This window comes from Cetorhinus maximus, chromosome 22 (genome assembly GCF_964194155.1).
Source record: "Cetorhinus maximus chromosome 22, sCetMax3.hap1.1, whole genome shotgun sequence".
Classification (NCBI taxonomy): domain Eukaryota; kingdom Metazoa; phylum Chordata; class Chondrichthyes; order Lamniformes; family Cetorhinidae; genus Cetorhinus; species Cetorhinus maximus.
The window spans coordinates 10,304,839-10,325,123 of record NC_135900.1 but is presented as its reverse complement, the minus strand read 5'-3'; the positions used below and the strand labels follow the sequence as shown (position 1 = coordinate 10,325,123).

At 41.9% G+C, this 20,285-nt stretch overlaps 1 protein-coding gene and 1 pseudogene across 2 annotated transcripts in view; both read right to left on the bottom strand.

Moving 5' to 3' along the window:
* poc1b (POC1 centriolar protein B) overlaps nucleotides 1-20,285 on the bottom strand; it is a 108,496-nt gene that overhangs the window by 12,164 nt on the left and 76,047 nt on the right. For both annotated transcript variants that reach the window (XM_078567769.1, XM_078567768.1), the window contains one exon: nucleotides 755-961. In XM_078567769.1, the coding sequence (XP_078423895.1) occupies nucleotides 755-961 (207 nt within the window). The remainder of the gene's footprint in view (nucleotides 1-754; nucleotides 962-20,285) is intronic.
* On the bottom strand, nucleotides 19,071-19,534 carry LOC144696461 (large ribosomal subunit protein eL27 pseudogene; annotated as a pseudogene).

Genomic DNA, 20,285 nt, shown 5'->3' with positions numbered 1-20,285 from the left:
GGCAAAATTGCTGTCTCAACCAAGACCATGAAAACAGATTTTCTGGTCATTTACCTCATTGCGGTTTATGGGATATCGCTATGCACAAGTTAGCTGTGATGTGCTTTGGAATGTCCTGATCATGTTAAAAGTGCTGCATAAATACCAGATTTCTTTCTTGAAGGCCACTGAAGTTGGAACTGCCATCAACAGAAGCTCAGTGAGGTTAAGTGGGGAATTTGACTATTACCTTGGTCTGTCACCGTATGACTATAACCATATGACTAACAGGTGAAAGTGAAATTTCACTAAGCTTTATCCTGTAATTTTAACCTGCAGTTATCTAACTTTCTTATGATAGCACATCGAGCTTCCATACACGATGTAAAAATAACCTCTTTCAGCTGCATATTTTTTACAATTTCACACATTTGGGCTTGGGAGGCAAGGGTTTTCTGGGGAGGGGAACAAGCATTGCTGCAATGGTCTTATTTCATTACAAGTTTACATTTTAACTCTACACAAAACTAGGAGTTGTACTCTTGATTGGTTAAAGTCTACAAAAGTACAGCATGTGTACGGGTAGTATGCAATAATTTTGACTGTAACAAATTCAATTTACGTTTCTGTGCCATCCCCGACCCTCCTCAAGACAAAAATGCAACACATGGAAAAAGGCATTGAAAGACTCCCAAAATAAAAACTGTAACAGATGAAAAATTATTAGTAAAACCATTAGTTGGAAGTTAGATCTTTCACCTCTATAATCACTCACCTGGGTTAAAACATCCAGCTGCTCCACAATGTGCCCTAATGTGCTGGCAAGCTTTGGTGGGATACCTGTGTGCTCCTCCAGAGGACTAGTTACAGGTTCACCCCTGGCTGGGTCCATTCCACGGGAGCTTACTGGGCATGGAGGATAAAGGGAGCTGCTCACCTGGTCCGTTAAGTGTGAGGCACAGTTCGGCTCCGCTGCTCTTGACTGCAATCAATTGACAGAAGGGGGAAAAAAAAACAAAGAAAATATCATTCCTGCATTCCAATGTGCTGTGTGTGCATAAAGACATTAGCTTAATTTGTCTTCCTGTATGATGTCCAACTTCAAACAGTTCTCACTACTAAGTGAAGTCTGGCAAAGGAAGACACTAAGCAACAAAGCTTACAGTATACACAGAGAATTTAGCGGCTCCTGACCAATTGCATTTACATCTGCAACCAATCTGTTCTTACTATCTGTATCTTATCCAGTGAACAGATTTAAAAACAGATCTATTCATGATGTAAAAACTACCTGAAAGAAAGACCATGTGCCAAGAATATAAGTTTTGCTATTTGGAAACAATTTTAATATTGATACTCACTAATAACAGTGTCACAGTATGTTTACAGTGCAGGAGGCGGCCATTCGACCCATTGAATCTGCACTGGCTCTCTGAAAGAGCATTCCATCTATTCCCACTCCCCTGCCTTATCCCCGTAACCTTACACATTCTCTCCCTTCAGGTAGCAATCCTCCCTTTTGAATATCTCGATCGAACCTGCCTCCACCACCCTTTCAGGTAGTTTGTTCCAGACTCCAAACAATCTCTGGGTGAAAAATCTTTTCCTCACATGTGCCAATTATTTTGAATCTGTGCCCTCTAGTTCTTGATGCTCTCTTGATTGGGAACAGTTTCTCACTATTTACCCTGTCCATACCCCTCAGGATCTTGAATACCTCTAGCAAGTCTCCTCTCAGCCTTCTTTTCTCCAAGGAAGACAGTCCTAACCTCTCCAATCTATCCTCATAACTACAGTTCTTTATCGTTGGAATCATTCTCGCGACTCACTTCTGTACTCTCTCCAAAGCCTTCATATCGTTTCTCAAGTATGGTGCCCAGAACTGGACGCAGTACTCCAGATGAGGCCTAACAAGTGTCTTATACAAGTTCAACATGACCTCCTTACTCTTGTACTCAATGCCCCTATTAATAAAGTCAAGATACTATATGCTTGATTAACTGCTCTCTCAACATGCCCTGCCACCTTCAATGACCTGTGTACCTATACACCGAGGTCTCTCTGTTCCTGCACCTCCTTTAGTGGCTCCCCCTTTATTTTTTACTCTCTAACCATATTTTTTCTGCCAAAGTGAATCACCTCACACTTCTCTGCATTGAACTTCATCTGCCACTTGTCTGCCCAATCCACCAGTATGTCTATGTCCTTTTGAAGTTCAAGACTGTCCCCTTCACAGGTGACAACATTTCCAATATTCCTATCATCTGCAAATTTTGAAATCATGCCCTGCACACCACAGTCTAGGTCATTAATATACATTAGGAAGAGCAAGGGTCCCAACACTGACCCCTGGGGAACTCCACTACAAACCTTCCTCCAATCTGAAAAACAACTGCTTACCTGTTTCCTGTCATTCAGCCAGTTCCTTATCCAAGTACTACTTTCCCTTTTATTCCATGACTTAGAATTTTGCTCACAAGTCTTATGTGGCGCTGTATCAAATGCCTTTTGAAAATCCACATCAACAGCATTTCCCTTATCAACCTTCTCTGTTACCTCCTCAAAACACTTCAGCAAGTTAGTTAAACATGATTTTCCCTTGATGAATCCATGCTGGCTTTCCCTAATTATCCTGCACTTGTCTAAGTCATTATTGATTTTATCTTGTACTAATGTTCCCAGAAGTTTCCCTACCATTGAGGTCAAACTGACTGGTCTGTAGTCACCAACTTTATCCTTGCATCCCTTTTTGATGAAGGGTGTAACGTTCGCAATTCTCCAGTCCTCTGGCACCTCCCCTGTGTCCAAGGAAGACTATCACTAGTGCTTCTGCAATTTCCACTCTTACTTCCCTCAGTACCCTTGGATGCATCTCATCTGGTCCTGGTGCCTTATCTATTTTAAGTAAAGATAGCCTAACACCTTCTTCCTCTTGATTGTAAGTTCTTCTAGTGTGCCAGTTACCTCCGCTCACCTCAGCCTGGGTAGCATCTTCTTCCTTTGTAAAGACAGGTGTAAGGTACCCATTCAATATCTTTGCTACTTCTGCTGCCTCCACATGCAAGTCCCCTTTTTTGTCCTTAATCGGCCCTACTCTTTCTTTAACTACCCTTCTATGATTTACATGCTTGTAGAAGGCCTTGGGATTCCCTTTTATGTTCATTACCAGCCTCTTTTCATGCTCTCTCTCTGCTTTTATTAGTTTCTTCACTTCCCCTCTGGTCCTTCTACATTCAGCCTGATTCTCCATTGTATTTTCTACCTGACATCTGTCGTATGTGCATTTCTTCCTTTTCATCTTCAGCTCTATCTCCCTCTTCATCCAGGGCGTTCTGGGTTTATTTGTCCTACCTTTCCCCTTCAAGGGAATAAACCTTGACATTGTCTACAATACTTTTTCTTTGAAGGTGGCCCATTGTTCAGCCACTGTCTTTCCTGCCAACATTTGATTCCAACTCATTCGACTCAGATGCATTCTCATCCCACTGAAGTTGGCTTTCCACCAATTAATTATCCCTGCTCTGAATTGTTCCCTGTCCTTTTCCATGATTAACCTAAACGTTATGATACAAGAGTCACTGTCCCTTAGAGGCTCTCCGACTGACATCTGATCCACTTCAGCCAACTCATTCCCCAGAACCAGGTCCAAAAGTGCATGTCCTCTCGTTGGACTGGAAACATGCTGCTGCAGAAAATTATTTTGAACACATTCCAGGAACTTTCACCCCTTTTGTCCCTTTGTACTATTCCTATCCCTGTCATTATTTGAATAATTGAAGTCTCCCATTATGATTATTCTATAATTCTTGCACCTCTAATTTCTTTGCAAATTTATTTCTCCACATCCCTTCCAATACTTGGTGGTCTATGAACTATACCAATCAATGTTATTGCACCTTTTTCATTCCTTACCTCTGGACAGAGAGATTCTGCCCTTGACCCCTTTGGAAAATCCTCTCTCTCCAGTACTGTAATGTCATCTTTAATCAATATTGTCACTCCCCCCACCCCCCCACCCCCACCACCTTTTCTTCCTTTCCTGTCTCTCCTAAACACCTTGTACCTGGGAATATTTAATGCCCAGCCCTGCCCTTCTTTGAACCAGGTCTGTTATAGCAATGATATCATAATTGCATTTGTCAACCTGTGCCTGCAGTTCACCAATCTTATTAACCACACTCTGTGCATTCACATACATGTCCATTAGCCCTGATTTAGGCTTTTTAACTTTCCCCTTTATTCTGACCTCATCTAATGACTTACTATTGCCTACTCTAACTCTATCAAACACTCCAAGTATTCTCTCTACCTTGATACTACTCTCTGATATATCCTCTTTATCAGTTAATACTTCACTACTTCCCACTGCCAGTTTTTCTCCTCTGCACTCTGAATATCCCCTCAGGTTCCCATTCCCCTGCCAATCTAGTTTAAACCCTCCCCAACAGCACTAGCCAACCTCCCTGCGAGAACATTAGTCCCAGTCCTGTTAAGGTGTAACCCGTCCTTCTTGTTTAGGTCTCACCTGCCCCTGAACTGATCCCAATGCCTCAGAAATCTAAAGCCCTCCCTCCTACTACGTTTCTCCAGCCATGTGTTGAGCTGCTCAATCTTCCTATTCTTATGCTCACAAGCGTGTGGCACTGGGAGTAATCCTGAGATTACTGCTCTTGAGGTCCTGCTTTTTAACTCCCTTCCTAACTCCTTAAAATCTGCTTTTAGGACCTCATCCCTTTTCCTACCTATGTCATTGGTCCCAATATGGGCCACGACCTCTGGCTGCTTGCTCTCCCCAAAAGAATGTCTTACAGCCGTTCTGTAACATCCTTGACCCTGGCACCAGGGAGGCAACATACCATCCTGGAGTCATATCTACGGCCACAGAAACACTTGTTTGCTCCTCTAACTATGAAATCCCCTACCACTATAGCACTTCCACTCTTCCAACTCCCCTCCTGTGCAGCTGAGCTACCTGTGGTGCCACAAACTTGGCTCTTGCTACATTCCTCTGAGGAATTCTCTCTCTCACCAGTGTCCAAAATGGAAAAGCGGTTAGAGAGCGAAATAGCCTCAGGGGATTCCTGCATTACCTGCCTACTCCTCTTAAGGTACTCTGACGGTCACCCATTCCCTCTCTGTGTACTTCTTAGCTGCGGTGTGACTACCTCTTTAAGCGTGCTATCCACGTAATCTTCAGTCTTGCAGATGCACCACAGTGACGCCAGCCACCGCTGCAAGTTCTGCTGGTAACACTTCCCGCAGATATAGTCATCGAGGGCACTTTGTGCCTGCATGACTTCCCACATCCTGCAAGATGGACATTCCACATGGTCAAGCTACACTGACATATCTTAAACTTTATATTAAGTGTTTACTCACCTATCACTCACCAATCGTCACCTCCTCTCCCTCTTGTGTCTCTTTATGAAGTCCCGCTGCTCCCTCCCTCTCACGTTCTTTTATCTCCTGGGCTCCTCTCTGGTTCCCTATGACATCACACTTGATTTTCTCCTAATCTGGTCGGCCCACTGAGACCTGCCACCAGCACCACAACTAGCTCCTTTTGAACTCCTGGCTCCTTTTGTGCTCTTTTATTACGTGCTAACTAATTTAATTATTTTTCTTAATTTACTTTATAATTAACTAATCCTACTACTCAGGGTAAGCTTACTACTATTTTTAAACCGCACTGATGCTAATCAAACCTTACAATTACAAATAAATGATCGATTTGGAAGACAAGCAAAGCAAAGGCAAAAACAAAGAGTGACATCACAGGAAAATCGTAAGTTCATTGGTTGGTAAGTAACTGCTAGTTTGAACTACCTATTCTAAGTTGATTTCAGATTAAAAGGTGAATACTGGGGCCCAGAATCGGAGGCTGAACACTTCAGCTTCAACTCAGCAGAGAGAGCGAGTTCCAGTTGATTTTAAAAAGATTTTAAATCTCTATTCTAACTTGCTATCAGATTAAAGGTAAATAGGAGAACTATTTTACGAACTGATAAACTAAAGACCAGTAGGAAATTTAAAAACAAATTGAAAAACTAAGTAAATTAAATAAAGATGCAGGGCCAGGCGATGTGTTGTAGCTGCATGATGTGGGAGCTGGTGGACCCCATTGTGGTTCCTAGTGACCACATCTGTAGCAAATGTTGGTTGCTCAAGGAACTCTGGCTCAGAGTTGATGAGCTGGAGTCTGAGCTGCAGACACTGCGACACATCAGGGAGGGGGAGAGTTACCTGGACGCTGTGTTTCAGGAGACAGCCACATCCCTTAGATTAACTACTTTAAATTCGACCAGTGGTCAGGGACAGGAGGGTGTGACTATGAGTGAGGCAGGTAGAGGGATCCAGGAAGTAGCACTGCAGGAGCCTCAGCCCTTGCCCTTATCCAACAGGTTTGAGATTCTTGTTCCCTGTGTGGACGAGAGTGGGGACTGTCGGGAGGATGAGCAAACGGACCATAGCACCGTGGTACAGGGAGCCATTCAAGTGGGGGGGAGAAAAGAGAAATGTAGTTCTAATCAGGGATAGCATAGTTAGGGGAATAGATACTGTTCTTTGTAGCCAGGATTGAGAGTCCTGAAGGCTGTGTTGCCTACCTGGTGCCAGGGTTAAGGATATCTCATCTGGGCTGCAGAGGAACTTGAAGTGGGAGGGGAAAGATCCAGTTGCCGTGGTCCACGTAGGTACCAACAATATAGACAGAATGAGGAAAGAGGTTCTGCTGAGGGAATACGAGCAGCTAGGGGCTAAATTAAAAAGCAGAACCAAAACGGTAGTAATCTCCGGATTACTACTTGAGCCACAAGCTAATTGGTACAGGGTCAATGAGATTAAAGAGGTAAATGTGTGGCTCAAAGATTGGTGTTGAATTCATGGCACATTGGCACCAGCACTGGGGAAAGAGGGAGCTATTCCGTTCGGATGGGCTCCACTTGAATCATGCTGGGACCAGTGTCCTGGCGAATTGCATAACTAGGGTTGTAGATTGGGCTTTAAACTAAATAGTGGGGGCAGGGGGGGGGTGGTGTTCAGTTGCATGGACATATAAAAAAATCAAAGTTTAAGGAGAGGGCAAGAGTGCAGGTTAGTGACGAGGCTGATTGTTACCAAAAAGTGAATGGAAGGGACAGAAGTGTGTGAACGCCATATTGCACCAAAGAATCATATAAGAGTAGGGAAAATTGACAATAGGGCAAACTTAAAGGCTTTGTATCTGAATGAGCGTAGCATTCAGAATAAAACTAATGAGTTAACAGCACAAATAGAGATAAATAGGTATGATTTGGTGGTGATTACTGAGACGTGGTTACAGGGAGAACAGGTTTGGGAGTTGAATATCCAAGGGTACTCAGTGTTTCAGAAGGATAGGCAGGAAGGAAAAGGAGGTGGTGTAGCTTTGTTAGTAAAGGAAGAGATCAGTGCTATAGTGAGGAATGATGTAGGCACAGGAGAGCAAGACGTAGAGTCAGTCTGGGTAGAAATAAGTAATAGCAAGGGAAAGAAGTCCCTGGTGGGAGTAATCTATAGGTCCCCAAACAGTAGTTCAGCAGTAGGGCACAATATAAACCAGGAAATACTGGGAGCATGTAAGAAAGGAACAGCAATAATCATGGGTGATTTTAATATGCATGTAGACTGGACAAATCAAATTGGCAAGGGTAGCCTCGAGGGAGAGTTCATAGAGTGTATTAGAGATTGTTTCTTGGAGCAATATGTTGTGGAACCAACCAGGGAGCAGGCTATTCTGGATTTGGTTTTGTGTAATGAAATGAGATTAATTAATGATCTCATAGTAAAGGATCCTCTGGGGAAGAGTGATCAGAGCATGCTAGAATTTCAAGTTCAGTTTGAGAGCGAGAAACTTGAGTCCCACACTAGTGTTCTGGAGTTAAACAAAGGTAACTACATAGGCATGAGAGCAGATTTGGCCCTAGTGGACTGGGCAGGAAGACTACAAGGTAGGACAGTTGATGAACAGTGGCAGATATTTAAGGAGATATTCAATTCCTCCAAAGTAAAATACATTCCAAAGAGGAAGAAAGATGGTAAGAGGGGGAAAAAGCATCCATGGCTAAGCAAGGAAGTTAAAAATAACAAAGGCAAAAACTAAGGCATACCAAATTGCAAAGGTTAATGGCAGGCTGGAAGATTGGGAAACTTTTAAAGATCAACAAAGGGTTACTAAAAAAAATAATTAAAAGAGCAAAGGTAAATTATGAAAGAAAACTAACGCAGAATGTAAAAACTGATAGCAAAAGCTTCTACAAGTATATAAAAGGAAAGAGAGTAGCTAAAGTGAATGTTGGTCCCTTGGAGGGTGAGACTGGGGAGTTAATAGTGGGGAATGCAGAAATGGCAGCGACGCTTAATCAATATTTTGCCTCAGTTTTCACGGTGGAGGACACTAGTACCACCCCAATAGTAACAGGTAGTGCAGAGGGTATAGAGAAGGAGGAACTTAGAACAATCACCATCACTAGAGAAAAAGCGTTGAGCAAACTATTGGGATTAAAGGGTGACAAGTCCCCAAGACTTGATGGCCTACATCCCAGGGTCTTAAAGGAAGTGGCAGCAGAGATAGTGGATGCATTGGCTATAATATTCCAAAATTCCCTGGATTCTGGAAAGGTTCCAGTGGATTGGAAAAATGCTAATATAACACTCTTATACAAAAAGGGGGAGGGGGGGGGGGGGAGGCAGAAAGTAGGAAACTATAGACCAGTTAATTTAACGTCTGTCGTTGGGAAATTGTTGGAATCTATTATTATGGAAGTAGTAATGGGGCATTTGGAAAGTCAAATTGCAATCCATCAGAGTCAGCATGGTTTTATGAAGAGTAAATCGTGTTTGACTAATTTGCTAGAGTTCTTTGAAGATGTGACAAGCAAAGTAGATAATGGGAATCCTGCAGATGTAGTATATCTGGACTTCCAGAAGGCCTTTGATAAGGTGCCACACAAAAGATTAATACAAGGTAAGATTGCATGGAGTTAGGGGTAATATATTAGCTTGGATAGAGGATTGGCTAACCAACAAAAAGCAGAGAGTTGGGATATATGGGTCTTTTTCTGGATGGCAAGCTGCAACTAGTGGGGTACCATAGGGTTCGGTCCTTGGGCCCCAACTATTTACAATCTATATTAATGAATTAGATTCAGGGATAGAAGGTACTATAGTTAAATTTGCAGATGACACCAAAGCAGGTGGAAAAGTAAGTGGCAATGAAGAAATAAGAAATTTACAAATGGATATTGCCAGGTTAGGTGAATGGGCTAAAATTTGGCAGATGGAGCTTAACGTGGATAAGTGTGAGATTATCCATTTTGGTTGGAAGGATAAAAAGGCGACTTATTATTTAAAAGGAGAGAAACTTCAGAATGCTTCAGTGCAGAGGGATCTGGGTGTCATCGTGCATGAATCGCTGAAAGCTAGTATGCAGGTAATAAGGAAGGCAAATGGAATTTTGGCATTTATTGCTAAAGGAATAGAGTATAAAAATAGGGAAGTGTTGTTGCAACTGTACAAGGCATTGGTGAGACCGCACCTGGAGTACTGTGCACAGTTTTGGTCCCCTTACTTGAGGAAGGATGTAGTTGCATTGGAGGCGGTTCAGAGGAGGTTCACTGGATTGATTCCAGAGTTGCAGGGCTTGTCTTATGGAGGAGGGATTGAGCAGTTTAAGCCTATACTCGCTGGAGTTTAGAAGGATGAGAGGAGATCTAATTGAGGTATATAAGATGCTAAAGCAGATAGACAAAGTAGACGTGGAGCGGATGTTTCCTCTTGTGAGCCATTCTTGAATGAGAGGCCGTAGTTTTAGGCTAAGGGGTGGTAGATTTAAATCAGAGATGAGGAGGAATTACTTTTCACAAAGGGTCATGAATCTGTGGAATTCACTACCTCAGAGTGCAGTGGATGCCGGGATGCTGAATAAATTTAAGGAGGAGATAGACAGATTTTTAATTAGTAATGGGTTGAGAGGGCGGGAAATTGGAGTTGAGGCCGAAATGAGATCAGCCATGATCGTATTGAATGGCGGGGTAGGCTTGAGGGGCTGAATTGCTTACTCCTGCTCCTAGTTCTTATGTTATGATACTCACCAGCCAATCATGTACCTGCTCCCCTGTGATGTCACACCTTGATTTTTGTTTTAGAATGTGGAAACTGGTTAGAGGTCAGCCCCCGCTGTTCTCGCCAACTCTCGTTGTGAACCCCTGCTCTCTCTTTCGCTCCGTGCTTTTAGCCCCTGCTGTTCTCGCTGACTCTCATTATGAACCCCTGCTCTCTCTCTCTTCCTCGTTCCATGCTTTCAGGCCCCCACTGTTCTCGCCAACTCTTGGAGTGAACTCCTGCTCTCTCTCTGCGCTTTCAGTCCCCGCTTTTAAAAATCATTGGATTAATACTAATTTGTTTCATACATTAACTCCTCAAAAAAATGAATACTTTATGATGTATACTGATCTTGACAGAAATAAGTAAGCTATTCAGATTTGGTTGAAGGAAGAACAGTTCTCAGAACAACGTTCTCCTCCATTATTTCCTCCTGACCTTCTTACAGCAATGAGGCACACATGGGAAACTAGGTAAAGCAACGGATCAATCGTAATTTCATTGTTTCCTGGTGCTGAACACTGGGACACAAATCAGGCCCTATATTGGTTTTTAGCTCATAAAACCAGTGGAATAAGTTCTACATTACAAAAACTGGGTGTATGCCATTTATTCCACATTAAAAAATGAAATGTGCAGAATCAATCTTTGACCTTACAACTCAGGTGTCAAAAAAAAAGATGAACTAGTGACTTACAGAAACATCCTTGTAAACACTTACTTAAATCAAGCGAGTTTCAAAATGACAAACAATGAGTACCATCACTGTGGTCAATGAATACAATGCAGACATGTTCCTTCAACACTAAGAAAGCACAAACTAAGCCAGTCATAGCTGGTAGATTTTGTGGAATTACTTCTGAGTCAGAAAAAAGAAAAACAAGACACAAAGCACGCTTGATGCATCAATGCAGGAAGCTATTACCACAGTATTACCAGCCGGATGTCATGCAGGAAATTAAACTGGTAGCTTCTGTAAATATGATATCACAGTGAACTGTCAGTAATTGATTAATATTGTTTCCTGTCAGGCATAAATGATGATTCTCACTGTGTGGTAGTGACACAGTAGCTTGGGTTTCTGAAGCAATAATTAAACACTATCCACTCTTCACAGTTCAGTGCTCAGGCAATGAACTCAGATAGCATAGAGTCATGGACATTTTATTCAAGAAAATACTCTTGGGAGAGAAACTTCACAATTTTGGAAAAACTGCTTTCAGTTTTACTCATTCTAAAACAGCAGCATTGAAAAGTGATGCTCTTGATATATTGCCATTGCCAGACATTAATTCTTTAACATTTGGAGAATGCATAAAAAAATTAGCCTGTAGGAAATGTCATTTTTTCCAGGTTGACAGACCTGACTAAATTAAAGCAAAGTTTCTCCATTTTACATAATATCACTGGATCCTTCTTACGGCTGGGTTTCTAATTCAGGGCAATTTCAAGGGGTGCCTCAGGGCATCAGATTTCTATATTCACTATCATAGTATATCTTATTGTTCTTCGCTTCTATGAGATGAAGCAACCCATTTCTTCAACTTCTTGATATCCACCACATCATGTGATTGTGTCCATTGTCATTGTGACCAAGTTCCTTTTGACCTGTACACTCTCACTGCCCGCTTTATAACTCCTTACCACAAAAACTGACTTGTTGCAATGGGCGGATCTCCACTCCACTCGACACAAGTACTCCATTGGATATCAACCCAGCGTTCAGAGGCTAGAGGCTGGTCTCCCGCTCGCCAGAACTACTCCACTCCTATTGGAAGTGTGCGCTGGACGTCAACCCAGTACCCAGTATTCAGAGACTGGAACTCTTCTCCAATCCCTGGTAGTGTCTGGCATGGGGGTCGACTCCATAAACCGCTAACTCAGGGGGTGGGAATGCTACCACTAAGCCAAGGCTCCCTCCATTGCTGTATATACCAAGATGAATGCATTTCCAGAAATAATAAATCTCTGAAGAAGGGTCATATGGACTCAAAACGTTAACTCTTTCTCTCTCCACAGATGTTGCCAGACCTGCTGAGTTTTTCCTCTAATTTTTTGATTTTATTTCAGATTTCCAGCATCCGCAGTATTTTGCTTTCATTCAGAAATAATAGCATTGCTTTCCCTTGGTTAGCTGACCAAAATCTTTCTGAGGTTTATAAGCGGGTTGGCTGGGAGTGTGCAAACATTTGCACATATTGAGGGGCAAGGGCTTCCTCATGCACAAAATTAAAAATCGTAACTGTACACAAAAATAGAAGGGTAGGGTAATGGGTTAGACAGAATCTTCCTCTATCTATACCGAAAAGGAATCTAGAATGTCAATAACATTTTCAATCCAAAAAGGGCTAAAATTGCTGTTTTTGTCTGAAATAATATCCAAGAGAGTACCAATGATACATGACACTGTATGAACTCCTAGTTTCATCAGACTCACTTGCTTACCAGAGAGAAAATATTGGCGAAACTTAAGAGACTAAAATCCATCAATTCCCCAGGACCTGATGGCCTACACCGTAGGGTTCTAAAAGAGATAGCTGCAGAGATAGTGGATGTGCTGACTATGATTTTCCAAAATTGCTTAGATTTGGGAACAACCCCATTAGATTAGAAGTTGGCAAACATTACACCACTTTTCAAACAAGGAGGGGGAGAAAACAGTGAATTATAGCCCAGTGAGCCTAATATCAGTTGTCGGGAAAATGCTGGAATATGTTATTAAGGAAGTCTTGACAATGCACTTAGAAAAGCATAGTATGATTAAAACAAGTCAACGTGATTTTACTAAAGGAAAGAGTTGTTTAACAAATTTATTGGAGCTTTTTGAGGATGCAACTAATAAGGTAGATAAAGGCAACCAGTCGATGTAGTATACCTGGATTTCCAAAAGACATTCGATAAAGTGCCACACAAAAGGTTAATAGGAAATATAAGAGCTCATGGAGTTGGGGGTAATATTTTAGCATGGATAGAAGATAGGTTAGCAGATAGAAAGCAGAGAGTGGGCATAAATGGGGCTTTTTCATGCTGGCAGGCAGTGAACAGTGCAGTGTTGCAAGAATCAGTACTAGGGCCTTGGCTAGGTGGGAAGGCAAGCTGGGGAGAACATAGAGGCTGCAAAGAGATAGAGACAGATTAAGTGAGTGGGCAACAAGATGGCAGTTGGGAGTATAATATAGGGAAGTGTGAAGTTATTCGCTTTGGTCATAAGAGTAGAAAAGTAGAATTTTTTTTTTAAAAAAGGTGTGAAGCTTGTAAGTTTGTTGTTCAAAGAGGCCTGGGTGTACTTGTACAAGAAATGCAGAAAGTTAGCATGCAGATGCAGGAAGCAATTAGGAAGGCAAATGACATGTTGGCCTTTCATTGTAAGGGGACTGGAGTACTTTCTTTTAATTCATTTATGGGATGTAGGCATTGCTGGCTAGGCCAGCATTTATTGCCCTAATTCCCCTTAAGGTGGTGATGGTGAGCTGCCTTCATGAACTGCTGCAGTCCTTGTGGTGTAGGTATACCCACAGTGCTGTTAGGAAGGGAGTTCCAGGATTTTGACCCAGCAACAGCGAAGGAACGGCGATATAGTTCCAAGTCAGGATGGTGAATGGCTTGGAGAATAAAGAAGTCTTGCTGCCATTGTACCAGGTTTTGGTGAGACCACATCCTGAATACTGTGTGCAGCTTGGTCTCTACATTTAGGATATACTTGCACTGGAGGCGGTACAACGAAGGGTCACTAAATTGGTCCCTGGGATGAGAGGGTTGTCCTCTGACTAGAGGCTAATTTGGACATATACTCCCTGGAGCTTAGAAGAATGCAGTCTCATTGAAACCTACAAAATTCTGAAGGGGCTCGATAAGGTGGGCACTGAGAGATTGTTTGCACTGGTTGCAGAGTCTAAAACATGGGGGCACAGACTCAGGATAAAGGGCCAATCATTTAGGATCGAGCCCAAGATCAGCCATGATTGCGCTGAATGGCAGAGCAGGCTTGACTGGCCATATGGTCTACTCCTGCTCCTATTTCTTGTGTTCTTGTACCATCTTTAGATTGTATATATAAAACAAATTCTACACAAGCTGTGGTGCATGAACAACTATCTTATAATAAAAAAAATAAAAGATTCCCAAGTAAATGAAACAATCCTGCTTTAAAATAAATATGCGAGGAAAAGAAAATATTGCCATACCCCTCCCCAACCCAAGGGAGCAGAATCCGTTCTAAATTTTCTCATAGCATTTAAATTCAAAGTTCTTGTCCTCCTTAAAGAAAGTGACTAACACAAAATATAATCATACAAAAAGTTAAGATAAAGGCGCTGCTTTCAGTGAGAAATAAAAGGACGTCAAAGGTGAGAAATACTCCAACAGGAAATACTCTAACAGAAACTGACACTAGAAATAACTGCACAGGAAGGATAATATGCTTGCATATTCACAAATTGCAGAAATACTGATGAAGCCAACAGGAGATAAAAATAACAAGGGGAAGTATACTTTCAGTGGAACATTTAAAAAATGCACGTAAATATTGCAATTACCCCATAAAACTTCAGCATGCAGCTCTTCTATACTTAACTGCACCAATGGATTATTTATTTCTCTCAAATTAATGGCTTTTTAAAATGTATTTTTAAAAAATTCATTACCAGGTCTATGTGGTTAGAAAGAGAGATTGTGGATCCTCACCTTTTCCTTCTCTGGAGGAAAAATAACTTGATTTGATTTTCTTCAGTATGTATCACAAAATTTAATTGTTTCCATGAAAATAATACGCAGTAGTTTGATATCTAACGTACTGCACTATCACTCATATGAATGGTAAAATTATTTGTAACATTTTCAATGTTGTGACTATATCAGGCATTTCAAAATAGAAGTCCTATTGCATTTGTCAGTCAAGTGAATGAGATTAAATCTGGTTTCAAAGCCTGGATTTTGTGTATATTAGCACTGGACAAGCTATTTCTGAAATGATATAGCTGCACTACAATATATTGTTATTAAAGGTATTCAAAGATGCTTTTGGATCCAATTGTCCAACTTTCATCAGGAAAGGATTAAAGTCGTAGCAACCTAGTACATCTGAACCTTATCAAAATAATATTTCCATACTTAGTTTAACTTCTTGCCCACTCTCACAATCCAAATACAGTTAAATGTATTTCGGATAAAATAAAATTCAACTTTATGACAAAGGTACAAAATTCAATTTTTGTAACAATCACTGCTAATACCAGGAATGGGCGGGTTGTCTTATGAGGAAAGGGTGGACAAGGTTGGTGCATCCACTGGAGTTTAGAAGAGTAAGAGGCGACTTGCTTGAAACCTTTATGGTCCTGAGGGGTCTTGGCAAAGTGGATGTGGAGAGGATGTTTCCTCTTTGTGGGAGAATCTAGAACTAGGGGTCGCAGTTTAAAAATAAGGGGTCACTCATTTAAGACAGAGAAGAGGAGAAATTTTTTTTTGAGGGTCATGCATCATTGGAATTCTCTTCTTCAAAAGGTAGTGGAAGCAGAGTCTTTGAATATTGTTAAGGCAGAGCTAGATAAATGCTTGATAAACAAGGATGTGGAAGGTTATCAGGGGCAGGTGGGAATGTGGAGTTGAGGCCACAATCAGATCAGCCATGATCTTATTGAATGGCAGAGCAGGCTCAAGGGGCCGAATGGCCTACTCCTACTTCATTTGCTCGTAAAATGGATTTTTAAAATTGGTACAAAAAACTATCTTCCTCTCCAAATATTTTATTTCTAAGCAAGTGTAATGTTTTACAAGTGAGTAGCTAAACACCAAACGTATTTGATATTTTCCCAACTGTTGCAAAAATGAGTCAGTTCTGATGTGGATCCGATGCTACATTAGTAATTGCTTTTTGTACAACATACGAATTAGGAGGAGTAGGCCATTCGGCCCCTCAAGGCTGCTCCGCCATCCAATTGGATCATGGCTGATCTGATTGTGATCCCAATGCCACAATCCTGCCTACCTCAGATACCTTTTGATTCCCTTATTAGTCAAGAAACAGAGGCATACCTCTGCCTTTAAAATATTTAATAGCAGGGTCAGTGAATATTTTTAAGGCAAAGGTAAATCGATTCTTGATGTATATGTATTCATTTTTAAATCATGAGCTTCATTTTGGAGGGTGGGCAGGAAAGTAAATCCGAAGCTGAAGATCAGCCATGATCGTGTTGAATCGTACGGCAGGCTTGAGAGACTGCGAGGTCTATTCCTGTCTTAAGTTCTTATTGCACTATGTGCGGTCACACCCCCAACTATTTCCAACAAAACAGCGGCTTCATCAACTGAGAAATTTAACCTTAAAATCATATTGTCATGAAATGTGAGAAAATTACAACTACAATTTTGTTTTATAGTTCGGTGCGGAAATAATAAGCATGCATGTATAAATTGAAAACTGAAAGCAACAATACACAAATTCCAGGCTTTCTAACCAGATTTATCCACTTGGACAAACACACCAGGATGCCCATTTTGAAACAAATGTCCAACATACAAGATTTAAGATACTACAAATAATTTTACCATTCATACAAATGATAGTGTAGTACATTAAACCCACAAACCTACTGTTAACACTGTAGTGCAGATCCATTGAAAATAATATTCATTATTCAGTGACTGTCACATTTACTGTCGGAAATATTGAGTTCAGTCTCACTAAAGAACACCAAGGAATGTACTTCTACAATTATAAATCTAATGGCACTGGGGGGAAAAAATCTGTAGCAGTTTGGTAACTGATGTGGACAACTGTTGGGTGCTAACTTTAGTATCCTCTGCAAAACTCTTTAACACACTTCTCATGGAAATGGCATTTAGATTAGTAAATCATCCTTCATGTCAGCAGGAAGCTCATTACAGCCTGGCAGGCCAAGTGACAAAAACACTATTCTGTCAGCACCAAACAGATACCATTTCCTGTGGAACTTCTGGACCTACATACCTTGGGGTGCATTTCTCCCTGAAGGAAGTTACTTTTAAACAGGAAGAGAGGAAAGAACAGTTGCTACAGACTATGTGGCTGATGGCTTGTTGAGCATTCTTTGAATGTTTCCTTATCAACTATGAGAAACAGCGACACAGACTCTATCCGTACACGGAACAAATTGCTATTATAGATACTAACGAGGGCTATTTGTGATTTCACAGCAGCGAGGTCAGGGGTGAGCAGTAACACAGGAAGTGAAGGAGCAGAAATAATTCCTGGAACTTGAGCGGTGTCTGGTTTTTCACACAACAAAAAAAATTCCAACCAAGTTGCAGTACTGAGCCTACTGACATTTCGAGCAGGTATTTTACAAACTGATTTTCAGAGGCCACTGCATAAAAAGCAAAAAAAACCTGCAAATACTGGAATTCTGAAACAAATGCTGGAAACACTCAGCAGGTCAGTCAGCAACTACTGGGGGAACAGGCAAGTTCAGGTTTCAGGTCTAGACCCTTCTTCAGAACTGGAAGAAATTACAGAGGAACAGTATTTACAAATGAGACAGAACAACGGGCAGAGGGGGAGAAAACACACACCCATACACACAGATATGGGTCCACTTGTAAAATGTTTTAAACAGATCATGAATAAAGAATTAAAACAATACGAGTCATATGGAGAATTATTAAAGCCATTTACGAGACAGAGAATGCTTGAGTGTTGATGCCGTGGGATGAGTGAGGTGGATAGATGGAAATGGGAACAGGGAAACTGGCAAAGCAGAACAAGATCCTGGCCCTGGAGAAGAAACAAGCAGGTATACATTAACGGTGCTGAGCATTCCCACAGCTAACCCCTTGAAAACACTGACATACCATCAACAATGCAAGAAAAAGCGGGAGCTATATTAAAGTCTGATTTATTAAAGTCAATATTAGGATCAGAGAGCAGCAAAGTACCTAAAACAAAGATAAGTTGCTGTTCTTCGAGGTTGTGTCAAGCTTCATTGAAACAGTGTATAAGATTAAAGATAGAGAGGTCTGAGTGGGAGAGGGATGGAGAACTGAAGTGTTAAGTGAGAGGAAGCTTGGGGGTGTTAGGCAAAGTGGTCATCTTTTATTTATTCATTGATAGGATGTAGGCTTCACAGGCTGGTCCAGCATTTTCTGCCTTTCCTTAATTGCCCTTGAGAAGGTGGTGGTGAGCTGCCTTATTGAGCTGCTGTAGTCCGTGTGGTGCAGGTATACCCACAGTACTGTTAGGGAGAGAGTTCCAGGATTTTGATCCAGCGACATTAAAGAAACAGCGATATATTTCCAAGTTAGGATGGCAAGTGAATTGGAGGGGAACTTGCAGATGATGGTGTTCCCATGTGTCTGCTGTCCTTGTCCTTCTCGATGGTAGCGGTCATGGGTTTGGAAGGTGCTGCTTAAGGGGGCTTTGTGAATTCCTGCAGTGCATCTTATAGATGGTACACACTGCTGTCTCTGTTTGAAGGTGGTGGAGGGAGTGAATGTTTGTGGAAGGGATGTCAATCAAGTGGGCTGCTTTGTCCTGGATGGTGTCAAGCTTCTTGAGTATTGTTGAAGCTGCACTCATCCAGGCAAGGAGAGAGTATTCCATCACACTCTTGACTTGTAGAATGTGGACAGGCTTTGGAGAGTCGGGAAATGAGCTACTCGCCCTAGGATTCCTAGCCTCTGATCTTCTTGTAGCCACAATATTTATATGGCTAGTCCAGTTCAGTTTCTGGCCAATGATAATCCCAGGATGTGGATAGTGGGAGATTCAGTGATGCCATTGAATGTCAAGGGGTGATGGTAAGATATTCTCATGTTGGAGATGGTCATTGCCTGGCACTTGTGTGGCGTGAATATTACTTCCACTTGTCAACCCAAGCCTGGATATTGTCCGGGTCCTGCTGCATTTGGGCATGGACTGCTTCAGTATCTGAGGCGTCACGAATGGTGCTGAACATTGTGTAATCATCAGCGAACATCCCCACTTCTGACCTTTTTTAAAAAATTGAATATTTATTTATACCGAAATAAAATTTAGAATCGGAGCTTCTGGAAAAACCTTTTATTCTTTCCTGTCTTGTACCTTTCCTCAAACTTTACTTTGGCTTCCCATCTGGCTTTGCGTTTCAAAGCAGGATCCCTAAAAACATCCTTGTTCACAATGGTCTTATCCAGAGGAACGTCAATTGAGTATCTGGTTGGCATCAGATGGTTGTTATATACTTTCACAAAGGACTTGATCTTGGACCTCTTGGTCACCTTCTTCTTGCCCATTTTGGCAGTCACTTTACAAGGGCAACGATCTATACCAGCAACAAGAGAGTGACTGTAGGGTCTGTCAGAGGTCCCATCATCGATGTCCTTCACAATGACACCTTTGCGCCCAGCGTAGTGTCCGGCCAGCACCAGAACCACCTTCCCAGGTTTCATAAATTTTTCCATTTTGGCTCCACTGCTGCTGCTCAATGGTCACTGCTGGAAGGAAGGTCATTGATGTAGATGGTTAGGCCGAGGGCACTACCCTGAGGAACTCCTGCAGTGATGTCCCTGGAGCAGAGATGACTGACCTCCAACAACTGCAACCATCGTCCTTTCTGCTAGGTATGACTCCAACCAGAGGAGAGTTTTCCTCTGATTCCCATTTACTCCAGTTTTGCTAGGGCTCCTTGATGCCACAATCTGTCAAATGCTGCCTTGATGTCAAGGGCAGTCACTCTCACTTCACCTCAGAAGTTCAGCTCTTTTGTCCATGTTTGAACCACGGCTGTAATGAAGTCAGGAGCTGAGTGGCCCTGGCGGAACCCAAACTGGGCATCAGTGAGCAGGTTATTGCTGAGCAAGTGCCACTTGATAGCACTGTTGATGACATCTTCCATTACTTTACTGATGATTGCGATTAGACTGATGGGGTGACACTTGGCTGGGTTGGATTTGTCCTGTTTTTTGTGTACAGGACATGCTTGGGCAACTTTCCACATAGCTGGGTAGATACCAATGTTGTAGCTGTACTGGAACAGCTTGGAACTGGACTAGCTATATAAATACTGTGGCTACAAGAGCAGGTCAGAGGCTAGGAATCATGCAACGAGTAACTCACCTCCTGGCTCCCCAAGGCCTGTCCACCATCTACAAGGCACAAGTCAGGAGTGTGATGGAATATTCCCCACTTGCCTGAATATGTACAGCTCCCTCAACACTCAAGAAGCTTGACACTGTCC